The sequence below is a fragment of the Coenobita brevimanus genome, chromosome 33, assembly GCF_032717465.1.
Source record: "Coenobita brevimanus isolate Jiangsu-jjx chromosome 33, ASM3271746v2, whole genome shotgun sequence".
NCBI classification, from domain to species: Eukaryota; Metazoa; Arthropoda; class Malacostraca; order Decapoda; family Coenobitidae; genus Coenobita; species Coenobita brevimanus.
In genome coordinates, this window is record NC_136986.1 from 45,621,814 (window position 1) to 45,634,970 (window position 13,157).

The 13,157-nt window shown below is 41.5% G+C and overlaps 1 protein-coding gene across 3 annotated transcripts in view; it reads right to left on the reverse strand.

The window, feature by feature from the left end:
* RyR (Ryanodine receptor) overlaps positions 1-13,157 on the reverse strand; it is a 186,570-nt gene that overhangs the window by 125,647 nt on the left and 47,766 nt on the right. For all 3 annotated transcript variants that reach the window (XM_080269467.1, XM_080269466.1, XM_080269465.1), the window contains exons 23-27: positions 12,716-12,924; positions 6,739-6,838; positions 3,074-3,272; positions 2,445-2,669; positions 126-259 (exon numbers count right to left, since the gene is read on the reverse strand). In XM_080269467.1, the coding sequence (XP_080125593.1) occupies positions 126-259; positions 2,445-2,669; positions 3,074-3,272; positions 6,739-6,838; positions 12,716-12,924 (867 nt within the window). The remainder of the gene's footprint in view (positions 1-125; positions 260-2,444; positions 2,670-3,073; positions 3,273-6,738; positions 6,839-12,715; positions 12,925-13,157) is intronic.

Genomic DNA, 13,157 nt, shown 5'->3' on the forward strand with positions numbered 1-13,157 from the left:
GAGATGCCAGCATAAGCACATGGGAGGACTGTACTGGCAAAGAGTGTGAGGAAATGTAACAGGAGGGGTGAGTTGAAAGAACGAGTGTGAGTGGGAGAATAAAGGGGTGATGAGAGAGGCCTTACCTTTAATATCAGAAAGAGAGAATCCAGTATCAACCAGGGAGCTCTGGAAAGCGATGGATGGTTGTACTTCTCCGTGCTTCATGGTGTGTTGACGCTTACGTACCTCTTGCCATCTCTGGGCCTTCTCATCCTCCCTGTTCACACAAAAGCAGACTGATTTTACACAATTTCTTTTTTTTCCCAACTGATAAGAAATGATTATCTATTTTTTAGTTACACTCATTGAAGCTTATACTTTACTAATCTTTACTATCAGTCTGTCCATTACCATCAATACCATTCATACAATTTTGTTTAACCCACTGTAGTCAAGGTAATTGTTTCAACCTCATGCTCATCTCAAAAATGAACCACGTGGATGGACAGCTGAAGTTACCCTCATCCAGCAGTCCACCATTCTCCTTTCAGGGAACTGGGGGTGAGTTGAGGGATGTTTGCATAAATAAAAAGAGGAACTGCTCAGTAATACTTGTGCCAACATGTGAAAGTATCCCTCTCCAGCCTCATGATCCACTTTAACACTGAAGGATATAACTTTACACACTTATCAAAATCTGATGAGAGAACTGAATCCCAACTCCACTAGATGGTAATCCAAGATGTAAACAAGTGAACCAAGCAGTGATTAAGTGGTCAGTCTTAGCTCTTCATACTCACTACACCACTGTCCACTTTAACATCATTATTTATCTATTTTTATCCATCCATCAATCATCTAACAGAGTGTTAATCAAGCTAACCAGCCTTTCATCCACTGTATTACATCGCTATGTTTTTCACCATCATTTATTCATTTTTATCCATCCACCCACAATCCAATCTTGTGTTCCCCTTAGTGGTATTGTACTATGTGAGCAATAAATTTAATCCCCTCCATTTTTTTTTTAATGGAAAAAAACAAAATCTGCAAAACTGTTCTTTCCAACTGAAACAGAAAAAAAAAAAACAGAAAAAAAAGGCCAAACACAAAATCCATTCATCCGGACTCAATGCATTTAATGCCTTCAATCTGGCAACGTCTTTTCTTAATTTATTCTCACAACCTCTACGCAATTTTGTTATGTCTGGAGAGATTTTTCCAACAGGAGGGATTGGATATAACCTTCAGTAACCTGAATATAATACAATCATCTGGTGGTAGTAACAATAAACCAACAATATATATCACCAGACTGAAGGGGTTACAAGACTGAGCATTAAAGACAGAGGGAAATACAAACTCGGGAAGGCTGAACCCTTCTAGGTCATTTTTAGTTCACATCCACAAACTCAATATGCACACCATCACAAACCACAGACAGCAATACTCTCAGGGACTCCCACTTCTCTTGTTTACACTGCAGAAATAACTTGGAGGATATGGTGAGACAAGAAGGCATCTCATTTTTGACTTTCAATCATCATTTTTCTTTTTTTTTCTTTAATTCATTTAAGCAATTTCCTCTGTCAACTGTGTTTCCTCTAAATCTCAGTTTTATTCACAGAGGCTCTTGTTCCACCATTCTAAAGCCTCTCACAAATACAGTTCTATTACAGTACCATACACTTACCTGAGCCCAACTAACTTGATTTTGGAGCCATCAAACTTACTTCATAAACACATCATCACAAACTATAAACAAAGATACTTTGGGGAACTCCCAAAAGGCCTTCTCACACTGCCTGGATGTCTTCAAGGATATGGTGAGCCATGGGGACACCTCAGAGTTGTCTATGACCCAATCTCCTTCATTTATGGCTTATTTCATTAATCTAAGACTTTATGTTTTTTAATTTAAGCTTGTTTCCTTTGCCAAATGTTGCCTTCCCAATTGTACTCCATAGTCATATTTATTCAAGCCTTTATCTCACTACTTTATATCCTCATCTTACTAATACAGTTCCACTAAGCTTATCTAACCTAAAGGAACCACAAAACTTATTGAAGCAGGAGAGTGAGAGGTGTGATCGTCATGGGTCGGGTTCCTTGGAGCAGAGGAAACAAGACCTGGGATGAGGGAACAGTTCAGTGGGTATGGGACTGAACAGGGAGGCTGCCAGAGATTGAGCAGCATGGACAGCCACCATTGGCTGACCAAGGCCGACGCATGAAATACGTCGGAGCCTTTATAAATGATACAAACAATACAAGAGAGGAAGGAGAGGTCGAGGATGAAACAAAATGGAAAGGGTGGAGAGGTAAATAAGTTAAGGCGAGTGCAAGATGGAAAGAGAGGTCAGCCTGATGGCAGAGGACTGGGTGACATGGATGTGATTTGCCTGTGGTCACCCCTTCCAGGATTAAGGTGACTTGCGAGAAAAGACAGATAAAACACTTACTCTATAAAGACATCATCGCAGACGACTGGCAATGACATCCTGAGAAACTCCCAGTTAGCCTTCTCACACTGCTCGAACATCTTGGAGGATATTTTGAGGCAGGGGGGGGTTTCAGAGCCGGCAGGAATGCGCGTCACTTCGATGGTGGATTCATTAACTTCTTCATTGTTTTCGAAGATGGGCTGGTCTTTTGTATACCAGAAAGTTACAGGTCGCTCCATGTTGCTGGTGGGAAGGAGAAAAGTAAGTTTTTATATATAAATGTATGTACAGACACTCAGACACAGAGACAGACACACACTGATATGTATAAAGTGATTAAAGGATTCTTGTAAGCTGAATAAAAATTCACAGTGGTACTGTACCAAAAATAATAATACAAAACGACCATGGTACTGAACAGGCTATCTGCATTGATGTAAAGTTTAATGAAAATACCTGTATATTTGTATAATCAACACAGGAAGGCTCATATCCCTCCTGCAGTCCACAGGTAGTGAAGAACTTAATGCAACGGATATTCTGCCCACAGGCTTTCACACAAGAGATTTAAACACATACTTGCACAGAGACCTAACCTAATTTAACCCTGTCTGGCCTAACCCAACCTAATACTGTATTGTACTTACACACAGAAAGGCTCGTATCCCTCCTGGAGCCCATACGTAGTGAAGAACTTAAGGCAGTTGATGTCCTGACCAAATACCAGATGCGCCTTCTGTCCGACACCAAGGGTACAAGCGGGTACAAAGGCATCACCCTGGACATCACTGAAGGCTGTCTCAGAGCCACTTGCATCCATCATTAATTCACCATTTAGGGAGAAGCCTGATGGAGAGAAGTGCTTAGGAGAAAGAAAAAGAGAAGGGAGAAGAGGTAGGAAAGGAAGGAGAGAGGGAAAGGTGAGGTAGGAAGGAGAAGAGAGAGGTAATGGGAGGAGGAAAAGACAAGGAAGAGAGGGGGCAGGAAGTTAAAGAAAGGGTTCATGGGGGTGCACAGGAATCACCCTGAATGTTAAAGGCTGTCTCAGGGTCACTCAGGTCCATCATTACTTCATCGTTTAGACCGATGCCTGGTGGAAAAAACTGATGAGGAAGGAGGGGTCAGGGAGGAGGAAAAAAGTGAGAACAAGAACTGAGGAGGCAGGTGTGGGTGAAGGAGAGGGGGAGATAGATGGGAAGGGAAAGGAAAGGCAGAGGAGGCAGGTGTGGGAAGGGGCAAGTGTGATGGGAACAAGGAAGAGATTATGAAAGGAAGGTGTAAGGCATGAAGAAAAACAGATGGAACTCGATAATCTATGGGCCAAATTCACAGTCACTGCTATTCACATTTTTATGTTCATTTTTTTCAGCTTAGTCTACAGTAAATAACAGGAAAGCTGCCTACATTTAGTTTCCATTCATTTGATGGATCTACAGTGCCCTCACAACTCTAATACTACATCGTGGTTACTGAAGAACAACAGAATTACAGGACAATCCATGAAAATGTCAAGATGCAAGACAAAATTAAAGACACGACAAAACACACCTCGTGCAAGATTACGCTTGGTTTACTTTCACCTGAGGGAGCTGGGCCACTCTCACACCTTGAATACTAAGTCATGATTGTATGAAATTTGGCAAGCCTCAGTCATAAGATAGGAATGAGTCTCCTTGGTTAATAATCAAATCGATTTCCAATATGACTATACTTGGCTGACAAGTGAACTGAAAGAGGTGAGGGATCTTTGTAAGGTGTAGGCAAACCAACTATGGAAAATCACAGCAAATGTACAGCATAAAGAAATAACAAATGCAGATAACAGAAATCATACAAGATACAGGGCAAGTAAGACACATGCCAGATGCAGGACAATGCAAATCACACTGAAAGCAGGGCAGGAAGAAGCATGAGATTCAGGGAAAGCTAGGACAATGGTATTCATGGATGTAACACATAAACATAAAAAAAAATTACATGCATGACATTTGCACCTCATGACAGTTGGACAATATTTTATCAACATTCCCAGTTACAAAACACTTGCACCTGATTAATAAGTTGTTTATCTAAATGTGATTATCAAGAAAATTAACAACGAAAGACCAATTACCCAAACCGCTGATTTACAAGTTGAATAATAATCCAGTCCAATAATCAAGCACTCGTTACCTGAAAGTTCATCAGGAGCCATACAACAAGAGTTTCAAGATGCAGATTATGGAATCAAGGAACATTTTTGTGGTGCTGCCCAAATCACATTCCAAAGTAATAAGGGTTTCACATCCTCTTTCTCTCAAACAACCTAGTGCCATTTATGTGGGAGAAATATAAACACAGTAACAGCCCGTATAGCTGTCATCTATATTTGCAAATTAATGTACACTCATCTCAGTGTGAATAATCAGAGGTGTTACCTAAGCAGCAAGGGCAACATCCCTGGATCCACCATGTTTTCCATCCATGCAGCAAAATTCTGTAAATACTGTAAGCATGGGTATTTCCATGACAACTCTCATGTGTGAGGAGGCTCCCCACATACAGCTCTTCTCAACAAGGTGGAGTCAAAGGCTTTACATCTGATTAACTCTCCTCCTCTTACTGGCTCCCTTCAACCTCTCTCTTCACTGCACTGTTGAATCTTTATCTCTTTTCTATCGGTACTTCAATGGTCACTGCTCCCCTGAACTGTCTGCTTGCATCCCTCCACCACTACGGTGGGAATACAGCACCCGTCTAGCAACAAACTCTCATCCCTCTTTTGTCCAGCACTCTAATGCAAGAGTTAACTGTTACTCCTAATCCTTCATGTATGCAACACGTCAACTATGGAAATGTCTCCCTCTGCATTTCTTACTGCCTATGATCTCCAGTCTTTCAAATGCAGTGTGTCCGGGCATCTCAAAATGAACGGATCTTGAATTTGGCTCTATTATCATGTTTTTGCTTTTCTTGGAGAGAACAATTTGCAGGCTCCTGGCTTTTGGTTTCTTCTTCCTTGCATTAAAAAATGTATATATATCTACCGTACTTAATCTGTTTATGAATATTTCCAATTTTCTTACTAAAACCCATGTGAAGAAAAGGCTTCACTTTACCTGACTACCACCTGACAGCATTACCTTTGGTGAGGATTCCTCCAGTGAAGTAAGTTGAGGCAAGACGGAGATGAAGCAAGTGAGCTAGAGCCAGCTGGAGTGCCTCTAACATTGCATCAGTACATAAGATATAAAACAGCTAAGGAAGCTAATATTACAGAGCTACAAGAAAAATATGGATATACATGATCAAGATCAATGGACTCTCAAGTATCAACTGTGAGTCTACACAAGCCACAGCAGTGACTGCACCAAGCTAACAGATCCATGACCAGAGTCACTAAGTACTTCATGACATCATTTTATTTCAAGAAAATGGAGGCTCTTTTAATTGGCCATGCAGCGGGATGGTTCTCACTTTCTTCTGTTTTCTCTTTCCCCGATTTCTGGACCCTTCCTCATTCTATCTTTAGGTGAAAAACAGGGGTTGGGATGATGATGATGATGATGATGATGATGAAATGATGATGATAATCATCATCACCAATCAGTGTACTGAGCAATTGCATGTCACTGTCAGACATTCTGCTAATGTGGAAAGACTCTCTAGTAGTTTTGTGATAACCTTGCAGCCTCTTAGTATGGTACTATGTACCTGTAATCATATATTCTTTGAGACAGGTTGAAATACAAAAATTTGTTACTATCAAACAGTATAACAATGCTAAATGTGTTGAAGCACTTTCTGCTGGTGACACAGAAGGACTGATCCTTAATGGAAAGGCTCAGTGATGGCCAAGTCAACTGGTGAGAAAGATACACAATGTCACCAGTGAGGTTGGGATAACATAACAGTTTCCAACAAGATGTTACAATACTTCTTAATTCACTTATGATTATCATATGAGCTTGGTTGAAATGCAAAAGCCAGCGTGTTACAAGTTTCCAAAAGTCCTTTATAATGCAGTAATGCCCTTGTCCCTCGAGAGGAGACTGCATTGTAAAAATGCATTATTAAAAAATTTTCTGTGAGTATAAGCTTTTCAAGACTTCAAAATAGTATAAGAAAACACAGAGCATATGAAACTCTTACCAAAAAAACATATGAAGCTGTTAGTGACTCTGTTATCTGGTTGATGCTGATAAGCCAAGAGATAGAGGAATGGACTCCCATGTATCATGTGAGAATCCAATGATGCTACAACACTATATACACTAAGGCGTCAAATACTGATGGAGATGGGGCCATGTTGGCCATCCCCAAACTGACTCACTGATGGTTTTGTCGACAAGATCTAAGCAGACACCAACCACGTCCCCAACTTGCCACTTGTGACCGTAGCTGTCCCGCACACCAGCATGGCACTTCTCCTCCTGAACCAACCACCATGGTAAGCCATCACACAAACATACACACACATACCAACTACATAAAAGATCTAAATATACAGAAATCTGGGGACCTGGGGGGCAGGGGGGATCTACTGCAGAATGAACTCAGTTTACAGGGAAAAGGTGTTACGTGTTTACAAATACACGATGGAACAAAATGCACACACACACACACACACACACACACACACAGGTCGCTGACAGAGACGGAGCTCTTCCTGGATCGTGGAGAAATAATCGCAAAATCAGCGACGAAAAGACCAATATAAAAGTAGAAATGATTACACAAGAATACATAGAGTGGAAGAATGGAATTTTGAAAAAGGTATAATAGATAAATGTAAGGATGAACCCAAACTGTTTTATAGATTTGTTAATGGCAAACTGAAACTAAAGGAAGGAATCACCAAACTGAAAGGAGAAGGAGAGGTCTATAAAGATGCGACAATGCAAAGCAGAAATAATGAACAAATGTTTCCAGTCAGTTTTCACTAATGAAAATGAGTTTGTGGAAGGGGAGGGAGTGACTAGAAATGTAGTGATAAAAGATATAAAAATGGAAGTACAGGAAGTGTATAAATTACTGGAAACTCAAGATGTAAGGAAAGCCCCAGGACCTGATGGAATCTCTAATTGGGTACTGAAGGAATGCAGAAAACAACTGGCGGATAAGATTCACAGTTTAATTGTGTGTTCTCTAGAAAAGGGGAAAGTGCCTCAAGAATGGAAGAGGGCAAATGTGGTACCAATTTATAAGGGAGGAAACAGGGAAGAACCCCTGAATTATAGACCAGTGTCCCTAACCAGCATGGTCGCAAAATTATGCGAAAGAATTCTGAAAGACAGATGGATAATATATCTGGAAGAGATTAATATTTTGGCTGACAGTCAGTTTGGATTTAGAAGTGGAAGGTCATGTGTGTCCAACTTGTTGAGTTTTACTCAAGAGCGATTGATATGCTACAGGAGAGAGATGGTTGGGTGGATTGTGTGTATTTAGATTTGGAGAAGGCCTTCGACAAGGTACCCCATAAGAGAATAAAATGGAAACTAGAGCATATAGGAGGACTGAAGGGTAACCTCCAGTAATGGATGAGAGACTTTTTGAGAGGCAGACAAATGAGGACAGTAATAAAGGATAGGATGTCTGGATGGAGGGAAGTAACAAGTGGAGTCCCACAGGGCTCGGTGTTGGTGCCAGTAATGTTCCTGATTTATGTAAATGATATGGTAGATGGAGTAAACAGTTATGCAAGTCTGTTTGCTGATGCTGCAAAGATCATGAGGAAGGTAGAGGTTGAGGAGGATTGTAAAATGCTGCAGGAGGATCTGGATAGGATACACGATTAGAGCCGGATGTGGGAAATGAAATTTAATGCAAAGAAATGTGAAATATTGGAAAAGGGTAAAAGTACCAAGACGCCATCATTGAATTATCTGATGGGTAATAAACTAATCACAAAAACGAGAGAAGAGAAAGATTTGGGAGTGCTGGTCCAGGATAGTCTGTCACCTGAAAAACACATTAACAAGGCAGTTAGAGAGATGTATAAACTCCTGACTAATATAGAGTAGCTTTTCATTATATGGATGAGGAGATGATGAAAAAATTTATAGTGGCCATGATTCGCCCCAGGTTAGAATATGCAGCGGTAGTGTGGTCCCCAAACAAAAAGAAAGATATAAACAAGATTGAGAGAATACAAAGAACAGCAACCAAAATGGTCTCCAGTCTGGCAGATCTGTTGTATAGAGAGAGGATGGAAAAGCTTGATTTGCCTTCCTTAGAAGAAAGGAGAAAAAGAGGAGACATGATTGCAGTGTTCAGGACCATGGTGGGAGTAGATAAAATTGACAAAGAAGATCTGTTTGTATGGGACAAGAGAGTAACAAGAGGACATGGAATGAAACTCAAGAAACCAAGCTGCCTGAAGGATATCAAGAAATATAGTTTTCCTTATTGATGTATAGGCCGGTGGAATAGTCTGAACAAAGAGATCGTCCAGTCTAAAAACTTAAATGAGTTTAAAGCAAAATCTGACTTACTGAGAAACAGAGACGGGACCCCACAAGCGTAGCTCATTTCCTGTATATCACAATTAGGTAAATACACACACACACACACACAAAATGTAAACATAAGATAACAAGGTTTGCAAATTTGGTATGAGTATGGGAGAAGGACTGGAGACTGACAGTAGCAATCGCTTCAAGAACATTACTCATACATGAGCAAAACTCCTCACAAGACCAAAAACCCTTGCTGCCACACAAAACATAATGCATAAAATATTTTACACTATCAGGACCTGCAAACAAATCAAATGAGAGAAAGTGAGTGAAGGGAAGTGTAAGTGTGAGTGACAAGGTAAAAGATACTATAACTGTTCAAGTGAGCAAAACACGTCAGAACACACAGAAATCCCAGGGAGGCAGGATATAATTCACAGACCATTGGGCTTAAAAAGCAGTCCATGTCCACGTCCACACCAAATGCTTACTGGCACAGGCAGGCAGGAGTTTGGCAACACTGTAACCCATAAAAGTGGCCTCAATGGCTGCTGGCAAGATCTTCTGTGTTACAGTGGTGATACACAACCCCCACTGGTGACTGCACATGCCGGCAAGCATTTGGTGTGGACACAGCCTTATAAGTCATATACTCATCTGCCTAACCCCTTGAATGCCATGATGTATTTTTCACTTCATTCTTGCTATTCAAAATGATTTTACTCAGCACAGGAGAGGTTGGTTACAGCATTCATTAATCCCAACAATGCAAGAGAGCTTTTCTAATTTAACTTATTACTGCCACAGATTGAGCAGCTGGGAGAGCATCCATTAGGTGATCAAGGTCAACATATGCAAGCATGCAGGAGCCTTTATAAACAATACAATGTGATACCAATGGATCATTTTATTCAGTTTTTGGATCATGTAGTGAAGGGGTTAATGGAAGTTTTGTTAAACCTCACCAGCTTGAACAATCTACAGCGCATAAAAACCTCAGAGTAGTAATAATTGCTGCAACTCAAGGCTCATCCAAAATGTAAATCCAGTGGACTGTAAGCTGAAGTTGTCCCCCTCCTGTTAACCACCGTTCTCCATTCGGGGGAAAAGGATTGGATTGATGAATGCTTGTACTGTATAACCAAGCAGTTTCATCATCCAGTCATATCAGTGCCACCACATAAAGATGTCCCTACCCAGCACCCTCTGAATGAAGCAAGAAATAAAAAACAGACGCCATAGCACTGGAGGGGTTAACCGATGAGAATATGGGTCTCACGTAGGTCCGAGACAGGTTCAAGTCCAGGGGTCAGCACTTACTGATGGTTCGATCGCCAAGGTCCAACATTACACCAACTATGTCACCAGGGTGAGTCCGACGCCCATATTGCTCAGAGAATGCCATGTGATGCTTCAAGTGCTTGTGGGAGAGAGGGGAGAGTGAGCAGAGATAGTGCGAGAGACAGTGTGAGAGACAGAAAGTTTTCTGTTCCATGAGAGGTTGGAAGAAAGATCTGAATGATTTGACAGAGAGTGGGGGAAAGTTTGGAGCACTTCAGGGTTTAAATTAGGTTCAATACAGGCTCAAGAAGGGTTCAATACAGGCTCAAGATGGGTCCAATACAGGCTCAAGATGGGACCAATAAGGCTCCAACATAGGTCCAATAGAGATCTAAACTGGGTCCATTTCTAGTCCAATACAGGCTCAAGTCCAAGCGGAGGCACTTACTGATGGTTCGATCACCAAGGTCCAACATTACACCAATAACGTCACCAGGCTGAGTCCGATGGCCGTAAGGCTCATAGAATGCCATGTGATGCTTCAAATGCTTGGGGGAGAGAGAGTTGGAGTAAGAGTGAGACTGTCAGAGAGAAAAAGATGGCTAGAGAAGTGGGAAAGAGTCTGAGACAGTGTTAGAGTGAGAGGAAAATAGACAGACTCTTGTGGGAAAGAGTTTGTGTGTCTGAGAAAGGTAGACAGACAGCTTGTAGGAAAGTGATTTTGAGTGAGAAAGTCTGAGAAAAGGTGTGTGTGTGTGTGTGTGTGTGTGTGTGAGAGAGAGAGAGAGAGAGAGAGAGAGAGAGAAAGAGACTGATTCTCCATACTGCATAGGTGATAAAAAAAAAAATTCATGAAAGGCAGCAGTGTGAGTTCCAAGTTTCATGGGAAAGAATGAAGAAAGTACCAGTTGCAATAACAGATTCATTCATCCACCATCCAATCTTCCATAACCCCAACAGGTGTATAGAGGCCTGAGGCTACTGCAATTCACCACCACAGATGCTTCCTTCACATCTCCCTGCATATTTTACTACAATCTGTTCACATTAACCTGGCCTAGATTTTAGTCCTCTTTCTGACCCATTTCCATTGCTCAATGGCAGAAAAAAAAGACACTATGCTACATCCTTGTCATAGTACTTCATGACTAGCACTGTATTCAAGTGTTAATCTACTGTTACAGCTCAGCATTCAAGATGGAGAGATGGCATTTTTAGGTCAAGTTTAAGAGAAAATAGTATAAAGATAATATATCCCATCAATGTGAGGAGCTTTTTATTAGTTTTCTTCATTATATCACCACACACTTTCATACTGTTTTATTTTCTTTCAGTAAAACAGAAATCCACTACCTCACTCACTCGTCTGCTTTACATTTAGCGTCTTCTTCTCATCCCCACCCCTCTTATCCAATTTATTCACCTCCATCCATCCTCTCAATTAGTCTGCCTTTCTGCCATTCCTATTCACTCCCATCCATCCTCTCCCCCACTCCTCAAACATTCTTTATTCAGCTTCTTCCACTCATCATTCATCCACACCTCTTATCTCTCACCCTCTACATTAACATCTTACCTACATCTCACCTTCTCTTCCATTCTCCACTCTAATTCACCTGGTATCCGTTGAATTCCAAGGGTTTGTCATCTGCTTCTGGCTGTCCGGAAATATCCATCCATCATCCACTACCCACCTCATACCCCTCCTCATCTAACCTAACCTAATCTAATCTAACTCAAAGTCCCTTATTCTTGAGGCCACACTCTATGGCCTTGTCCCAGGTCTTTTTTTTGTTTGCCTCTTGCAGCTCAACCCTAGACGATCACACCACTCACCTTCCACACCCAACTGTTATCCTCCATCCTCTCGAAATGCACAAACCATCTAAATCAACCTCTTATTACAATGAACACCAATACCTTCAAGTCCCATCCTTCCTCTCAACTTTTCAATTGCAATCCTACCCACCAAGCTTTGCATTCAAGAATGCACTACATATCCTTCTAAGCACTGTCATTTCTGTGCATTTAATATCCTCTTACTTTACTGTCCAGGTCTCACTACCATACAGTATTCTGCTCCTAACATATGCTGGATGCAAGAATCCTTTGGCACAGCAAGACAGCCCACTCAATGCTGGGACAGGCTGTAACTCCCTGAACATCCTCCAACCACTCCTTGCCCTAGCCACAGAGCTAAGAGCTCCAGCCTCATCTTCAGCACATAACAAAACTCCTCACTCAAGAGACTCTCCAGCAAGATCAATCCTCTCATACCTGTCAATCTCTAGATGCTCTCCCCAACACACCATACACATGAAATTAGCATTATTTCACAGCCAACCTCTAATACCACTACAACTCTTATGCACTCATTTACCACACACAGCACAAGGAGTTACTTCCCTCACCCATGTGGCAAACTGCACATGACTGAATTCCTCCTGCTTCAAAAGTAATGCCACTAGTATGGTGTCCATCAAACTCTCAAGACTTATCATGCACTCTCAGCTCCATTCAATATTTTTCCATATCCTTCTCACTCACCACCATCATCATCCAACTTACCCGGTATCCATCAAATCCCCAGGACTTGTCATCTGCTCCCAGTTCTGCTCCTGGCTGTCCAGAAATCTCCATCCATCCGACCCTCATTGGTCCTGAAGTGAGGACCTCCATTTCGAAGTACCATTTGCCGGAGGTGACTGCATTTGTTTTTTCAAGGCGATACGTTCGGTGGCCAGTCTTACGTTTCCTGGTTACCTCTGCTGCAGCACCTGGGGTTAAAAAGAATGAGGGTTAGGATGATGGTGATGATGCCCAAAATAGCAGATGCAGTGGCCAGTCTTGCATATGCTGGATTATCTGTGGCTGCCCTCGAGGGGTAGCGAATCAGGGTTATGATGATAGCTGTCCAAAGATATAAACTCAGAACATGCCTTCAGCTGGATCACCAGTAGGAGCTGATCAGGTGTTAATGATGATGACAATAGTGATAATGATGAAAGAC